The following is a 16,100-nucleotide window of genomic DNA, read 5'->3' on the forward strand; positions in this document are numbered from 1 at the left end:
TCAGCTTGGTGGTTCTGCTGTCCTGAGCTGGACTCCAGGGGCCTCACTCGTGTGTCTGTGGCTAGCCGTGGGTCAACTAGGAAGCTCTGCTCATCTTGGCTGGGCTTTCTCACATTTCTGGAGTCCTGACTGGGAGAACTCCATTTCACATGTTCTTTTATCTTTTGGCAGGTTAACCTGAGCTTGTTTTTCTGGTGGTGGGAGAGTTGCAAGAGCAAGCATGGAGAACAAGGCTCCGGCTGGCACAACATTTTGCCTGTCAGATTCCATTGACCAGTGTGTGATACAAGGCAAGCCCAGGTTCAGAGAACAGGGAGAGACTCCACCTCAGGGTAGGAAGAGCTGCAAGGGCACATTACAAAGCTTAGATGTGGGATTGCCTTGGAACACTGGGGCTGTTTTCTACAATTCATCTACCACAGTCAGTGCCAGCACATAGTGAGTGCTCAATAAACATTACCTGTCATTACCATCATCATCCCTGAAGGCTCTCTGTAATAACAGGTTAAACTGAACCTGTTTAATCTAACTTGTTTAAAAGAACCAAGCATGGTTTTACTGGGTAAGTGTTGGATGAAGCCCATGCTGCTATGTGCCTGCCCATCAGAGTCTCAGAAGCATGAGGTCTTGGAACTTGAAAGATGGAAAAATATTTGAGTCCAACTACTCTCACTCTTTCACTTTACTGGGGAGAAAAAGGAGCTCCAGGGAGGTAAAATTACTTGCTCAAGATTGTATAGTAGAAGGGCCTGGATACCTATATTCCCATGCCAGTGCTCTTCTACCATAAGCTGTTGTTTCCATTCCAAGTATGACTTTCAGAGAAAAAAAGTTCTATTTCTTTTTAAAATCTATGGCAAAATAAAATTTGAGATGAATACAAAGTATAATAAAATAAGCACTTAAGCCTACAATCATAAATATACATTTGTTCGTTGTACCACTTTAAATGTAAACTTTTAGTCTATTGGAACTTGTGAGTTCTCTCTAATAATGTTTAAATACTGCATACCATAAAAATAGTCCCTGATTTTAATGACAGCCACTTATTTCCAATTTTAAGTATATATACAATAAATAGATGTTTTTATTGGGCTTCAATAAAAATGAGAAACAAATGAAATTCAGATACATTTTTAAAGGAGCAGCAGAGGATAAATTTTTGTTGGTTTAGAGACAATGAAAACAGGTTGTTCAGAATTTAGATACTTTGTGACCCTGATTTACTATTTCAAAGAATGAAGTCTGTGAGCTGGCTTAGAATTATTGGGCATCAAAGGCAACTCTGAAAATATGTTTTGTTTAAAAATAAATGGGTCTAAAATTCAGAAATCAAAGGTAACATTATGATGCTCACCAAAATGCATTGATTGCTTTTTTCTCCTAATGAGAACAGCACATGCTATATTTGTATTTGTATGACTGCGTTTATGTGTTTGCTCACATATATTCAAATGTGTTAGAGTTAATGGAGAAACCAGTGGATTTGGATTCAGGAGACTTTGATGTGAAGTTGGAAGTTATAGCACTGGGTAGTCTCCTAAATTCTTTGTACAGAAAGCGCTATTCTTTAAAGATTTCCATGAAGGAGCTGTGTGGAGAGGGACAAACAGAAGTTATTTGTTTGTCTTTCCACAAAATAATTTTGTAGGTTTTTTTTTTTTGTCTTGATTTAAAAAATTTTTTTAAAATTGTAAAATACACATAACACAAATTTTCCATTGAAATTAGTTTTTTCTAGTTTTATTTATTTAAGTAACCTCTACACCCCGCATGGGGCTTGAACTCATGACCCCGAGATCAAGAGTTGCCTGCACCTCCAACCGAGACAGCCAGGTGCCCCCCACTGGAACTGTTTTTCAGTGCACCGTTCAGTGACATTAACTACCTTCATATTGTTGTGCAACCATCACCACCATCCAGCCACAGAGCCCCTTTCCTCTTACAGAACCGAAACTCTGTATCCACTCAACAATAACTCCCCATTTCTTCTCTTCCCAGCCCTGGCAACCATCATCCTTCTTCCTTTCTCTAGAAGCCAGACTTCTTTAGAAATCTCATATAAATGGAATCATATAGTATTTGTCCTTTCTGACGGGCTTATTTCACTAAGCAGAATGTCCCAGTGGTTATTTGTGTCGTGGTATGTGTCAGAGTTTCCTTCCTTTGTAAGGCTGATTCTATTATGTGTCCATACCACATTTTGTTTGTTTGTTTGTTTATTTTGAATAATCTTCCACATCTTCTTTATCTATTCATCAGTCGATGAACCCTTGGACTGTTTCCATAGTTTGGCTATTGTAGATAATGTTGCTATAATCATCAGAATGCATGTATCCCTTTGAATAAGTCTTTTTGAATTCTTTGGGTAAATACCTAGTAGTGCAATTGTTGTATTGTAAGCACATTTTGCTTATTCATTCATGGAACCTTGGGTTGGTTGTTCCTACCCTTTAGCTATTGAGAATAATGCTGCTACGAATGTGAGTACATTCCACAAAGTATTTCATCTGTGGCATCCTAAAGGTTTAACAATTTATTTATTTATTTGAGAGACAGAGAGAGAGAGAGAGAGAGAGAGAGCATGCATGCAAACACACAAGTTGGGAGAGGGGCAAAGGGAGGGGGAGAGAGAGAATCTACAAACAGACTCCCTGACCAGAGTGGAAACTGGCGCAGGGCTTGATTTCATGACCCTGAAGTCAGGACCTGAGCTGAAACCAAGACTCAGCTGCTTAAGAGGCTGAGCTACCCAGGCACTCCCGGCAGCATACTAAAGTTTATTATGTGCTGACATTACTCTTATTCAACATACCCATTTTTCAATTCACTGTGACAAAACTTCATTTTAGTACATCTAAAATGGGGTTTAGACATCTCTTGAAATAAACTCTTTCTATTGAGGGAGCAGCATAATAGTTTATAGACCACAAACCCAGATATAAATACACGTATTTTTAAAAGAGGTAAAAAATATGTGTGAACACTATCCTGAACTATCGCCCCTGACGGAGAAAACTTTATGTAGTTTCCCATCACTGTGGCTAGTAACAGATTAATATACTTGCTCGAGATCTGCTCTCTCCTGATGAAAGGTACATCCTGGTTTGATATGCCCTTTTGTGCATGTCTCTGATCCTCTCAAGATACTGAGACACTTCTATATTCTTTTTCATGCTCTCTGGACCAAAGAAATCTCAGTGGGTGGACTCAGTTTCTCTCTGTCTGGCCACCCCTCACCACTGTTTCTGATGCTGCCTCACCACACTGGTACTACTGCTGGTGGTCCTGGGGAAGTTGTTGGAGGACTGGCCACCAAATGAGCTTCATTGGTTGAGGTCCCTCTACTCTGGGATTCCCTCTAAACCCACATGTTTTCTGTCATGCCTTCCTTCTACCTCCCTACCTATCACATCCCACCTTTTTAGACACATGTACTAGAAATTGATGCTATTTTCTTCTCTTAGAAGAAAACTCTTATCTAGCTACCCAGCTTGTATTCTGATTCCTCAACTACCTATTTTCCAGGCTGGAGTTAGACATTCAATTTGTGACTTAATTCCTTTGACTTGCCATACATAAAATCAAGCATGTGTGTGTGTGTGTGTGTGTGTGTGTGTTTGAGAGAGAGAGAGAGGAAAAAGAAAGAAAATCCTAATATTTATAAAAATTAAAAAAAAATTTAATTTCAAGGTGATTGTAAAGACTGTGAGATTCAGGAGTAAATATTAGAACTCCAAAGCCAGGATAACTCTTTGTTCTCTATATTTCATGTAATCCCTCCCCTCAGATGATCCACATGGCTGACTGCAGAGGAGCAATGTTGAAGGAAAAGAGAAAAGGACCCTTGATTCTCACTCAGGAAGGGAAGACCCACAAAGAGTCACAAAGGGGGAGGGAGTGAGATGGTGAGGAAGCATGTTGTTTGGAAGATTTGATCTGAATAATTCAATAGTTGGGTACAGCAGTTGTCTCTTCAGTGTAGTGAGGAAGTAAGTGGGAAAGGAGAGCTACTAGGGATTCGTTGGAGGTGGCGGTCATTGACTAACATACATCAAACACTTACTATGTCCAGGCGCAAAGGATACATTTTCTGATTAGTCCTCCCAACTACAATAAGTAGTAAGGAAGCTGCTGTCAAATTTCAAAATAAGGAAAAAGACTCTACCCTTTGCACTACACACAGTTGATTATTTTCTCCTCCTGTCCTGAAGTCACTCTCACGAAGTTGTATAAAGAATTCCTTTCTCACAAAAAACAAAAACAAAAACCTTGGGTTAGAATCTTTAAAATCCTAATTAAGGGTCCTTACATTTTTTTCATAGAAGACAGTTCCAACCCAAGGTTATTAAGGAATGAACCAAGAAGAAAGGTGGATGTTCCTGATTCTCTAAAATGTGTTTATTGCATCTGTATTTACCCAGAGGATAAACCAAGAGATAGGAGGAGCTGGAGGAGAAGACTTGCAGCCTTCCTTTGGGATTAACTGGTGATCATTTGGTGTTAGTTTGGTGAAGCTGCTGCTCACCATGGACAACTTAACATTATATACAAAAGCCTGGACCCTGGGTCCCAGCTCCTGCCCCGGCACTCAGGGACCCGTCTTCCTACTTCCTCTAGCTTCTTGATCCCCTGGATTCCTGACTTGGCAGATGGTCCTTAAGGTTGAAATTATGTTCTGGCCATTAGCTCAGCGACTAACATATGTGTGGTATTCTTAGTTAATATTGTTTTTTGTGGCCATCCTATAAGGCAATTTCCAGTGATGAACCTAGAATATTTATACACATAAACCTATATATTCTTACTTGTGTAAATGTCTATTTTATAATTTTTACATGCAATTTGTGCTTATTAAAAGTATTTTCACAGTGCCCCTGAAAAAGGAGTAATGTCAGATGGTTATATTAAATTTGTGGGAGGAGAGAGAAGAGAAAAAGAGGCAGTAAGGACTTTGAATAAAACTCCTTCATTAAAAATCTAAGGTTGGGGCACCTGGGTGGCTTGTCGATTAAGGCCCAACTCTTGATTTCAGCTCAGGTCACTACTTGGGATCATGAGATCAAGCCCAAGTTGGGCTCTGTGCCCGGTGTGCAGTCTGCCTGGATTCTCTCTCTCTTTCTCCCCTGCCCCTGCTCCTGTGCTATTTCTCCCTCAAATAAATAAATAAAATCTTAAAAAAATATATCTAAGGTCACCAGCTACTTAGTGGTAGAAGCTTGGCCTATCTGTCCACGCTGTGCCCAAAGATCGTGTGTTCTGATATTAGTCCTGTAGTTTCCTAAGACACTATATGTTGGCTCTACAGCCCTTGAGAAAATTACTTGATCAGAACTTCTTAGTTGGTAAAATATAGATAGAGCAGTAACTAATACATAGGGTGGTTGTGAGATTAAGCAAGAAAAGCTACATCAAGTGCTAAAAGAGTGCATGGTTTCATTAAAGAGTGGGAAGGTAAGGGTTTGGATCCTGCAGCCAAATTCTATTCAGATTCTGGAAATACTACTTACTCTCTGGGAAGGCAGCTTTTCATAGGAATTTGTGAGGGTTAAATGTGTCAATTTGTGTAAAATATTTAGAAGAATGGCTGGCCCATATCAGATGTTCAATAAATGTCACTACTGCTATTTATACTGTTAGCGTTGCAATCTATCCTCAGGATGACTTTGGAGTCCTTTTTAACACCAGTGATCTCTGTTACACCATCTACATACCATGCATCAGGTTCTATTACCAAAACCTGCCCTGTGCAGTGAAAAGATAGAATTAGGGAATAAAAAAATAACTAGAGGAAGTCTCAGTATCCTCAAATGTTCATTTCTCTTTATGGAGTTCATTACCAGCAATTAAAAGCATTTTAATCACAAGTCTCTCAGTTTCAAACTTGTCCTTTTGTGTTTGGTAAATGTCTGCTATTTATAATAGATATTTGCATCATTTCATTATTTTTCCCTATTTAATGTATTAATATTCTTCATGAAATTGGTTCATTTCACAGAGCGCTCCCCAGAGTTTTATTAGTTGATGATTTCTTTGTTTTTGATAGTTGCTTTTTCATCCTTGGAGAAAGTTTCCTATACTATTAATGGAAGTCTAAATTGATCTTCTAACCTTCCCAGATGCCTAGAAACGAGCTTTTTGTAGAAGGACAGCGATTATAGAATCTTTCTCAATTTTGCCAGTCAGACACCTTGAAGAAATCAATGAGTAGGCAAATTATTAACTAATTGAGCATTTAGAGTGTTCTTACTTTTGAAAAATCAATTAGGCCTTTGCCCTTAGTTTTGCAGCATTACTTCATTATTAATTGTTTTAAGCAGCAGTTCATCAGCAATGGACCCAGATCAGCTGACAGTTGTTTTTTGTTTATATTCTGTGCTTAATTGATTAATACAATGAGCTGAAAACCTTTAACATCATTGATCATGTCACGCAATGCTGAGTAATTGGCTGGCAAAATGTGATTTTTTAAAATTAATGATTCAATGGTTCAAAGGTTCAATTCAGCAGCAGATTGCAGTCAGCAAGAAGAGAGGATTTTCAGTATTTCTTCAACATGGATGATCTGAATGATAGTCTCATCTCATTTTTGGAGGCTTTTTCTGTCTTCATTAGAGATAATTTCTTGTTCTATATAAAGCACAGGAGGGTCACATTTACTATCTTAATGACATGATTTTATTACCATTGGGTAAACATGGCTTTCAATTCAAATTTTGAAGAGATTGCCACTGTTGTCAGAGGTACAAAAAAAAAATGGATAAACTTACAGGATGCAATTTTGTGCTTTATAAGATCTTCAAGCGGAGACAGAGGTAGGAAGTGTGTGGAATGGTGGGTCAGGGGTCTCAGCTCAGTAACATACTCTTCCAGGAGGATTTTCCTGAAGGTCTGCAAGTTCTGGATTCTTTTGCTCTGCTCCCATGGCTGTTGAGACCTAGCTTTGTTATCAAAGCTACAACTATCACAATATTGGGCTTATTTGCAAGGTTCCCTCGCCAATGAGACTGCAAATTCTCAGGGGTTATGGCCTCAACTATGTGCCTTTGTATCTTTTTTTTTTTTAATTTTATTTATTTATCAGAAAGAGAGAGGGGGAGAGAGCGAGCACAGGCAGACAGAATGGCAGGCAGAGGCAGAGGGAGAAGCAGGCTCCCCGCCGAGCAAGGAGCCTGATGTGGGACTCGATCCCAGGACGCTGGGATCATGACCTGAGCCAAAGGCAGCTGCTTAACCAACTGAGCCACCCAGGCGTCCCTGTGCCTTTGCATCTTTAGTGTTACACCCATTTTTGGAACCAAACTGGCACTTAATTCATTGGTCAAATGGAAGGAGAAAAACACACACCAATCTTCCATTCAGTTAGGGAAATTTATTTGGTTATATATGTGTATTGTTCTTTATTATCTTTATGAAAATAGCATCTCTCTTTGTCTTATGGAAACAAAATCCCTGAATTCCCAAGCTGTCCATAACAATTATTAGGCAACTTTCTACGTATTTTTTCTGGTGGTAAGACCTTAGAGCTTAGGCAGGGTCTTGGATCAACTGCTGAAAACCATTTTAATCCCTGCCTTTTCTGTGTATTCACATACTTCCTCAGATGAAATTTTAAACCAGTGTTCTCCAAGGTGTATTTGGTAGGAAAAAGCCCATTACGGCGTTACTAACGAGAATTTGACCTATGGACAAATAAATTAAGTGAAACATGGTGTGTCATCCCTCTTGGGAATGCCCAAAGTACATCAGAATCAGTCATTTCCTAGAATCTCATCACAACTTTGGAGATCCCAAGTATTTTTTACCTCAACATTTTTTTTTCCCCTTTGGTGGAAACATCTCAGGAAACTAATGGTGTGTAGCATATGCTTTGAGAAATGTGACTCAAAGCAATAAAGGGGGTCAGAGAATGTGATTTTGGTTCTGCTGTGTTTATGGAAAGACATGGTGAGGAAAGTCAGGATCTCACAGACTGGTCACAGGTATTGTGCTGCGTTAGTGTAGTAACGTTCACTGTTTCATTCCCATACGTTTGTTGCTTTCTTTTCTGGGAAATGTTCACTGAAGAAAACTCAGAAAACAGACAGAAAGAAAAAGGAAAAAAAAAAGTCTTCATGGCTGCTTCATGGGTTCCATGCTCAAATAAATTTAGAAAGCTCTGGGTTAAACAAAGTTAAACAGAACTCCGATGGATCAGAGCTCAAAATACTAAAAATAAAATTAATATGCATCTAGGAAACAATTGCTCAGGCAAACCAACACACATAGATAATGGATTCTGTCTGAAGCTTCATTTCCCAAACTGAGGAACAATAATATGCATATTAACCCAGGTGAATGTCTAAACAGATTGTTGGCAGTTTCTGATTAGGTAAAGGAACTCATGCATCCTGAGTGCAATTTATGTGGTTAAAATTAAGCACCATCACAAAGGGACATATTTAAGTTCAACCGTAACAAATTGCTACTGTCTTAATGTATTTTCCTCCATCCTTTTATTTTTAATCTGCATATTTTTTGTATTTAAAAGTGGGTTTCTTGTAGAAAATATGTAGTTGGGATAGGGTACACATTATCTGTTTAACATTTCCCTTCTCACTTTCTTAATTCTAAGTAATTCTGAAGTTTTGTTTGTTTCTTAAAAGATTTTATCTATTTATTTGACAGAGAGAGAGAGAGAGCGCACAAGCAGGGGTGGCAGCTGAGGGAGAGGGAGAAGCAGACTCCCACTGAGCAGGGAGCCTTATGTGGGGCTTCATCCCAGTACCCTGGGATCATGACCTGAGCAAAAGGCAGACGCTTAACTGACTGAGCCACTCAGGTACCCAGTAACTGAAGTTTAAATACAATTTCATTTTCTTTCCAAAATGTTTAAGTCTGAGTTTTAACTTAATTGCTTAGTGTTTGGGAGTCTAGGATAGTGGATGTTGTTTATTTCTTGGAAACAAAATGGAAGAATTTATGAAAAAAATAAAATGATGTAATCTTATGTTTTCAGTTCAAGGTTTAGGAAAAACAGTGATTTATATGCTATTGCCATTTCTAAATATGGCAGCTGCTGATAAAATGAAATACAAGGAAATTCCTTAAAAGAACAATTATGCAAGTGAAGAAAATATTTCTTATTTAAAGGAGAGGAACTTGATTTAAAAAAAAAAAAACATTTAGAACAAGATCTGAATATAAAGTTTTGGAATGGAAAGAAAAGAGTGCATCTGATAATTCCAAATTCAAAAGCAAGGAAATGGTAAAATTAGAAGGATTTATAGAAAAAAATGATGGTAAATATTTTATGAAGATAACACTGCTGTTTATTATAAGCATAGGAGTAGGGTATGCGTTCTTAAAAATTGACATCAGTAGTTCGAGATGGTAAAAAAGTAAGTTTTTGTGTTTTTAAAGATTTTATTTATTTATTTTAGAGAGAGAGAACATAAGCAAGGGGAGGAGCAGAGGGAGAGGGACAAGCAGACCCCAGGCTGAGTGCTGAACCCACACGGGACTCAATTCCATGACGCTGAGATCAGGACCTGGTCCAAAATCATGAGTCAGATGCTGAACTGACAGTCATCCAAAAAAGTAAGTTTCTGAAGTCTGGTCTTGAAATAGGAACTATCATTTGCTAAGCACCCAATTATACATCAGGGATTAACTACTTTGTATGGATTATTTCATCGAGGTCTGTCATCAACACAGAAGGGAGTATATATATTTTTTTCCATTTTGCTTCAAACCTGAAACACAAGTTAAAGAATACATAGCACAGTAAAGCATTAGGATATGACACAGTTAGTGATTGGTTTTTGGCCATTTTGCAATAAAATGATCATATCACCCTGGCACATCATAGTTATCCTTTTGCCATCAGACGAGATCGGGAGCGTTCAGGGTGGTCTGGCCGTAGACTCCTTTTGCCATCAAAGAGCAGATCAAGAGGCTACGTTTAATTCTCTTCATGGAAGAATTTTCCTTGCCACTAATGTCGTTCAAGGGCTCGATTTTTCACTTCTTAAGTAAGATATACTTCATCACTTAGAATTCCTTTCTTTTTGTCATCAATAAAGAGCTGCATAAATTAAGGCTTTTTAATCATGTGAAATTATAATAATTAAAATCATAATAATTCTTTCCATCTTTTACTTAATGCAGTAAATGAAGTTGAAAAGCATTTTGTGTATAAAATCGCCATCAAGAATGCTACCTTCCTAGGACATAAATCCATATCAGGGGATGGAATGAACCAGTTACAACGGCTTCCAGCTGCAGTGGTCGTGGGCAGATGGGGAAGAGTGAGTATACTTTGTTTTTCTCTTTCTAGTTCTCAAATAGAGAAATAGAAAATGCAAAAACAAACTAACCCAAGTATACAAAGCAAGAACTCTTTATGCAATCATGTTTAGTATGTTATGTCCTAGAGTCACTGTAATTTGTGGGGGTGGTAGTGGTTCATAGAACAGGAACCAAAAACTTGTGTATGTATACAAACACACATAACTGTGAAACTAATGACACAAAAGAACTAGAATATAATTATAGATGCCCTTCTCTTTAACACCCACTTTTTTATTTTCATGTTTTATGCAGGTGAGTTTTAAAAACAGAAAAGGCATTCAATTCAGAATTATGGTTTTCACAGAAATTGCAGCATAATTCTATCTTACATTTATTCATAGTTTTATAAAACATATGACCATTTCCAAAACCTCTGGGTATCATAACATATTTAAAAATACCAGCAAAATTACCAGACTGAAAAAGAGCACTAACTAGGCATTTTCCCCATAGAAAACCATTTCATGCACCTACTCAGAATTGTATATTAAAGCCAAGAATTTAATATTGCAAATACATAAAAGAATGAGTTATCATTTCTTTGGGAGTCATAACTTTGGATTTTAGACTTCCGTCCATTTAATATTTCAAACATGGCACCAATTTGTGTAATTTTGGGGTGGGTATTGAATATATTAGCTTTGATGATAAACTGGCTCACCTTCATTTCTTTGAAACTAACACAGACTTGTACCTATTTTAATATGTGTTGGGCTTTCTGCATACAAATGAAGCATTACTAAACAATTCCAACTGTGTTTTTAAAAAATCAGCACAGTTCAATGTTTCCCTAATTCTCTGAGTCTGGGGAACATAAATAATCATTTTAATTCTCTGGTAGACACAGAATTACACAGTAAATTATATGAAGCCTGGAAAAGTTCCATTTTTTAAAACGCACATATTCTTTTTATATGAAGAATCTGAGATAGGACTTAACTCAAAAAGGTATTTAAGGGTTTGAATAAAATTAACTGTAGCACTTAAAATAATTCTTACTATTTTAAGGAAAAAGCTCCTGGGGCCATTAAAAAAAAAAAAAAGGATTATACTGAAGAAGAGGACAGCAGAGAGAAAGAGAAAGATAATTAATAGAATATACTAGAGTTGAATAATTGAATGAAAATATACAGATCTGCCAGAGCCCAAAGCAGTCAGAATAATATTAATCAAATCTTACTGACTCTTAATTGGAATAATGAGAAAACATTCTTAGCTTGCTTGATCATGTTGGCATTTTAATTAAACTTTCTTGGATCCCAGAGAAAACAATAGTCTCTCTCTCTCTTTCTCTCTCTCTCTTTTTGCTGGAACTATTTCTGTTTAACTGTTACCAAAAATACTTTTAAAGGCAGTAACCAAGTAGTATAATTGGGGTCTTTATGTATAATAACAAGGTAGAACATCTTGCCATAGATCCAAAACTTAGGCTTTTCAAAAAGCTGTCTATAAATCTGCAACTACAAGAAACCCCTAGCAATGAAGTGTGGGTTTAATTAGAATAAACTTCCCACATTATCTGAGATAATGTTATGGTTATTCTTCTATAGCATGTATCTAATAGAACAGTTCTGGTCTAGTGGAATAAAGATTTTCAATAAATAAATAGCTGACAATTTAATATATACTTCTATAGCATACCTGACAGCACAGGGACCTTCTAAGTACTTTAGAAATATTAACTCACTTAATCTTCATAACCACCTTATAATATAGGTATCATTTTTACTCCCATTTTAAGGATGAGGACATGAAAGCACAGAAACTATTTGTCCTGGACTCCTTGGATATCTAGCTGCTGAGCCAGGATTTAAACTAGGTCATCTGATTGCAGAGTCTGTGTGCTTGACCCTTACACCATGCTTCCAACACTTTCCTAAACCCTTCTGCGTGCTCAGTACCCTGATTTGGTGCCACAGCTATATCATCTCATTTCATCTTCAGAATGAATCTGCACAGTAAGTATTCCCATCCTCATTTTACCAATGGGGAAAACGAGGTGTAGGGAAATTAAATAACTTCACCAAGTTTAAACTGCTAGAAGGAAGGATATAAATTCATTTCTGACTCTAAATTGTATGCTTTTTCTAACCTTTTCCTGATATACTGAAGTGGTATTTAAAGATTCAGGCATTTAATTTACTATCTTAAATTTTTAATTTTTTAATAAAATTAAGGTGCTATATCAGATGAATTGAAATTTATCTGCTCATGGAAGGTCATTTACTCCTGCACCAAACATTTGCTGAACATCCATTAGAGATATATCTGAGTTATATGGGGCCAGAACCTTGTATAATTTTTGAGATCTTTAGGATAAGGCATACACATGCATACATGTAAAATGAGATATATAATTAACTACTCATAAAATGATGAAAAAAAACCAATTATGACACCATCATGCCATGATGCGGTCTTCATCCCTGACCTTCAGATTATCACTCTGGGTGAGTCCACACCGGGAGCAAAAAGAGGGCTCATTCACTGGAAGAGTAGCAACAGCTTAATTGTAGATAGAGGTGATGGCAAACCACGTAACTGTATCCCAGTAAACATAAACTAAAAGGGTCCCAAGTCACCTCTCCCTTAGCTTGATTTAAAAAAAAAAAAAAAAAAAGCCAATAGCCATTTTGACTTAACACAAGTGCACATGCAAATGAAGAAGACAAATTGGGCAGAGGCAATGACTTCACTTTTGCAAATTTCACAAAAAAACATGACCATGAACCCACATGGCTGGGTCCTTTTCTAGGGCACTGAATAAAAGTATGCAATGAGGAGTCCTAAAGTAAGTTTCTTTAGTTTCCCAGTAGGTCCAGCATCTCCTGGCACCCACTCTTTCACAGGCAATGTTCTGTGTCCTAAGAAATGGTGAATTTGCTAGCAAAAAATAGTATTGGGCAGTAGCATGAGTATGAGGGCACAGGAGGGGTAGGGATATGAATAACAAGAGAAAGAAAAATGTTCCTTATTCTCAATCAGATGATACTATTCTGGGAAATTGGAGGAAAATTCATAATGATTTACACTTAAAATTGAGAAAGTAAATCGTTGTACTTTTTTTTCGCTGGTTACACAGAATATTGGTAGGTTGAAACTCTACCTAAGAATTTGATCTAGACCAAGATAGAAGAAAAAACAAATTTTCAACTTTCTCTTGACACTTTCTCAAATTAAGAATGGTCATCAGGGGGGCAATGGAAATCATTGTCAAGGCTCCAAATTCCTAGTTACAGAAATAAAACCCATACTCAAGTTAGAAAAAGAGGAAGAAATGGGAACTGAAATTTTGTGCACAATGATGGAAAACATTATCTCTGTTGTGGCTGGGAAGCCTTTGAAGATTCACTCGCTCTGTAAGTAATTTTCTTCATGTGTGATGACTTGTTTTCTTATCTTATGGAGTATAGAAAGCCATTAAGTGGGGGAAAAAAAAGTTTCCTTCTCTTCAGCCCCATTTCCTTCCCTGCTCGGCACGTATTTGCTTTGGCCAATCGTTATCCACAGGAAACGAGAAGACCATAGGAAGAATGAAGAGCATTATCTCACCCCATAGTAGTCTAGAGACATCAGAGAGAGCAAGACCTATCCTATCAAAGCAAACACAAGATTGTTGCACAAAGTCCCAACCAAGTGATTCTTGGCAGTAGAGAGGCAGGTCTCAAGGTTGCAGACATATGGGAGTGCTTATCTCTTCTCTCCTTACATGTACAGAGCCCTGGGCATAAGTAAAAACTAAGACCCAAATACCATTGTCTAGTTTTTTGACAGGTATAAATCAAACAACAAATCATTAAATAACATATGTAGTATTTTCTACCATGGAAAAATGTGACTTCATGATGACAAAATGGAAAAATATGTGTAAAGCTATGAATTTCAGATGACTGCAAGTTGGCAAAATGTATTACGGATGACTGATTTTATTATTTTTGCATGTGGCTGGAGGTTCTGTTGATGAAGCAAAGATTTATGAATGAATAATAAAGACATTTAGTTTATAAAATTTATTTTTTTTACATATAATCAGAATTATATGTAATTTGTGTTTTCTTGACAGAAGTGATCTAAAGTAACCTTCTCTTACTAAGTTAGCTATATATGAGCCTCCAACTTCAACCATTTAACAAGCCAGCTACTTTTCTGTTGGCTTCTGTATGTATACAAAGAAACTTTATCTCCTATTCAGCTCTTGTTTCTTTAATTTGCAGGTCTCAACCTCAAAACCTAAGAGGGTAGGGGAAAAGTTTTCTTTCCCTACAGAGATAATGCACTGCACCTTATCAGTGCTGAGCACTGGTTCCTAGATGACAGAGACACTCATTTTTTTTAGGAAAGAAATGTCTTTAATGAGGTGAAACGTGAATTTGGATAATTTTTTTCTTATAGATAATATATATTTTTTTAATCCCAAACTCGTTTTTAAAAATCATGATATAATTTACTATAAGAAAATATACAGGGGTACCTGGGTGGCTCAATCGTTAAGCATCTGCCTTCAACTTTGGTCATGATCCCAGGGTCCTGGGATCTAGCTCCCTGCTCAGCTGGAAGCCTGCTTCTCCCTCTCCTCTCCCTCTGCTTGTGTTTCTTCTCTTACTGTGTCTCGTTCTGTCAAATAAATAAATAAAATCTTTAAAAAAAGAAAATATACAGATTTTAGGTGTAAAATTAGATAATTCTTGACAATTGCATATACTTAAACACCACCATGTTCAAGATATTGAACATCCCATTTTTGCAGAATGTCTTCTTCCAGTCAATTCTAACATGGCCAAGTGGCAACTGCTACTCCAATTTCTATTGTCATAGATTCATTTTGCCCGTTTTAGAGCTTCATATAAATGAAATTGTATGGTGCATACTATTTTGAGCCTGACTTCTTTAACTCATTATAATGTTTTTGAGATTACTCCATATTATTTTGTGTAGTTTATAATTGTTTTTATTGCTGAATACATATATTTATATTTCAAAATATTTATTATAATATATACTTATTTATCCTTTCTCTTGTTGGTAAACATTTGGTTGTTTCTAGTTGTGGGCTGTTGTGAATAAGGTTGCTTACCAGCAACCTTATACAATTCCTTGTATGGACATATGTTTACATTTGCCTTTGGTAATTATTCAGTGGAAGAATTATTGGGTCATATGTTGGACTATGTTTAACTTTACAGAAACCTCCAGTTTCCCAGAGTGATTATATCATTTGGTATGAGAGTTCTAAATGCACCTCATCTTTGCCACCACTCAAAATTTCAATCTTTTAAAAATTTGGTCCCTCTCCTGGGTGTGAAATGGCATATTATTTTGGTTTTAATGTTCATTTCCTTAATGGTAAATGACATGAAACACCTTACAGGTGCTTATTGGCCATTTGTTTATCTTCTTTTGTGAAGTATTTGTTCCTGTCTTTTGTCCATGTAAAAACAATTGAGTAATTTGTCTTTTATTATTGACGTGTAGGGATTCTTTATATATCTTGGATACAAATCCTTCATTGGATATATGTCATTTGCATATTATCTCCCATTCTGACTTCTTTGATATTCTTAATGACATCTTATCATAGAGATTTTTTTTAATATTGATGACCTTGCATTCTTTTAGACATTGTTGCGAGGGTGAACTTATATGTGAGGACCCCCTGAAAGCATTGGACCCAGGGTAGAGATCCCCTCTGCTCCTGTCAAAGCTTGTACTGACTCCTTTATTTATTGACAGTTCTCAAAGGAGACTCATGCTGTTGGAACTTCCCTAAA

At 36.8% G+C, this 16,100-nt stretch overlaps 1 protein-coding gene across 1 annotated transcript in view; it reads left to right on the plus strand.

Moving 5' to 3' along the window:
• Nucleotides 1–220: 220 nt before the first annotated feature.
• The window catches only part of LOC131999978 (cytosolic beta-glucosidase), a 165,030-nt gene continuing 149,150 nt past the window's right edge, over nucleotides 221–16,100 (plus strand). The window contains exons 1-3 of the mRNA XM_059373317.1: nucleotides 221–332; nucleotides 1,464–1,532; nucleotides 10,150–10,289. Of these exons, the coding sequence (XP_059229300.1) occupies nucleotides 221–332; nucleotides 1,464–1,532; nucleotides 10,150–10,289 (321 nt within the window). The remainder of the gene's footprint in view (nucleotides 333–1,463; nucleotides 1,533–10,149; nucleotides 10,290–16,100) is intronic.

Source organism: Mustela nigripes, chromosome 1, assembly GCF_022355385.1.
Source record: "Mustela nigripes isolate SB6536 chromosome 1, MUSNIG.SB6536, whole genome shotgun sequence".
In the NCBI taxonomy this organism is placed as follows: Eukaryota; Metazoa; Chordata; class Mammalia; order Carnivora; family Mustelidae; genus Mustela; species Mustela nigripes.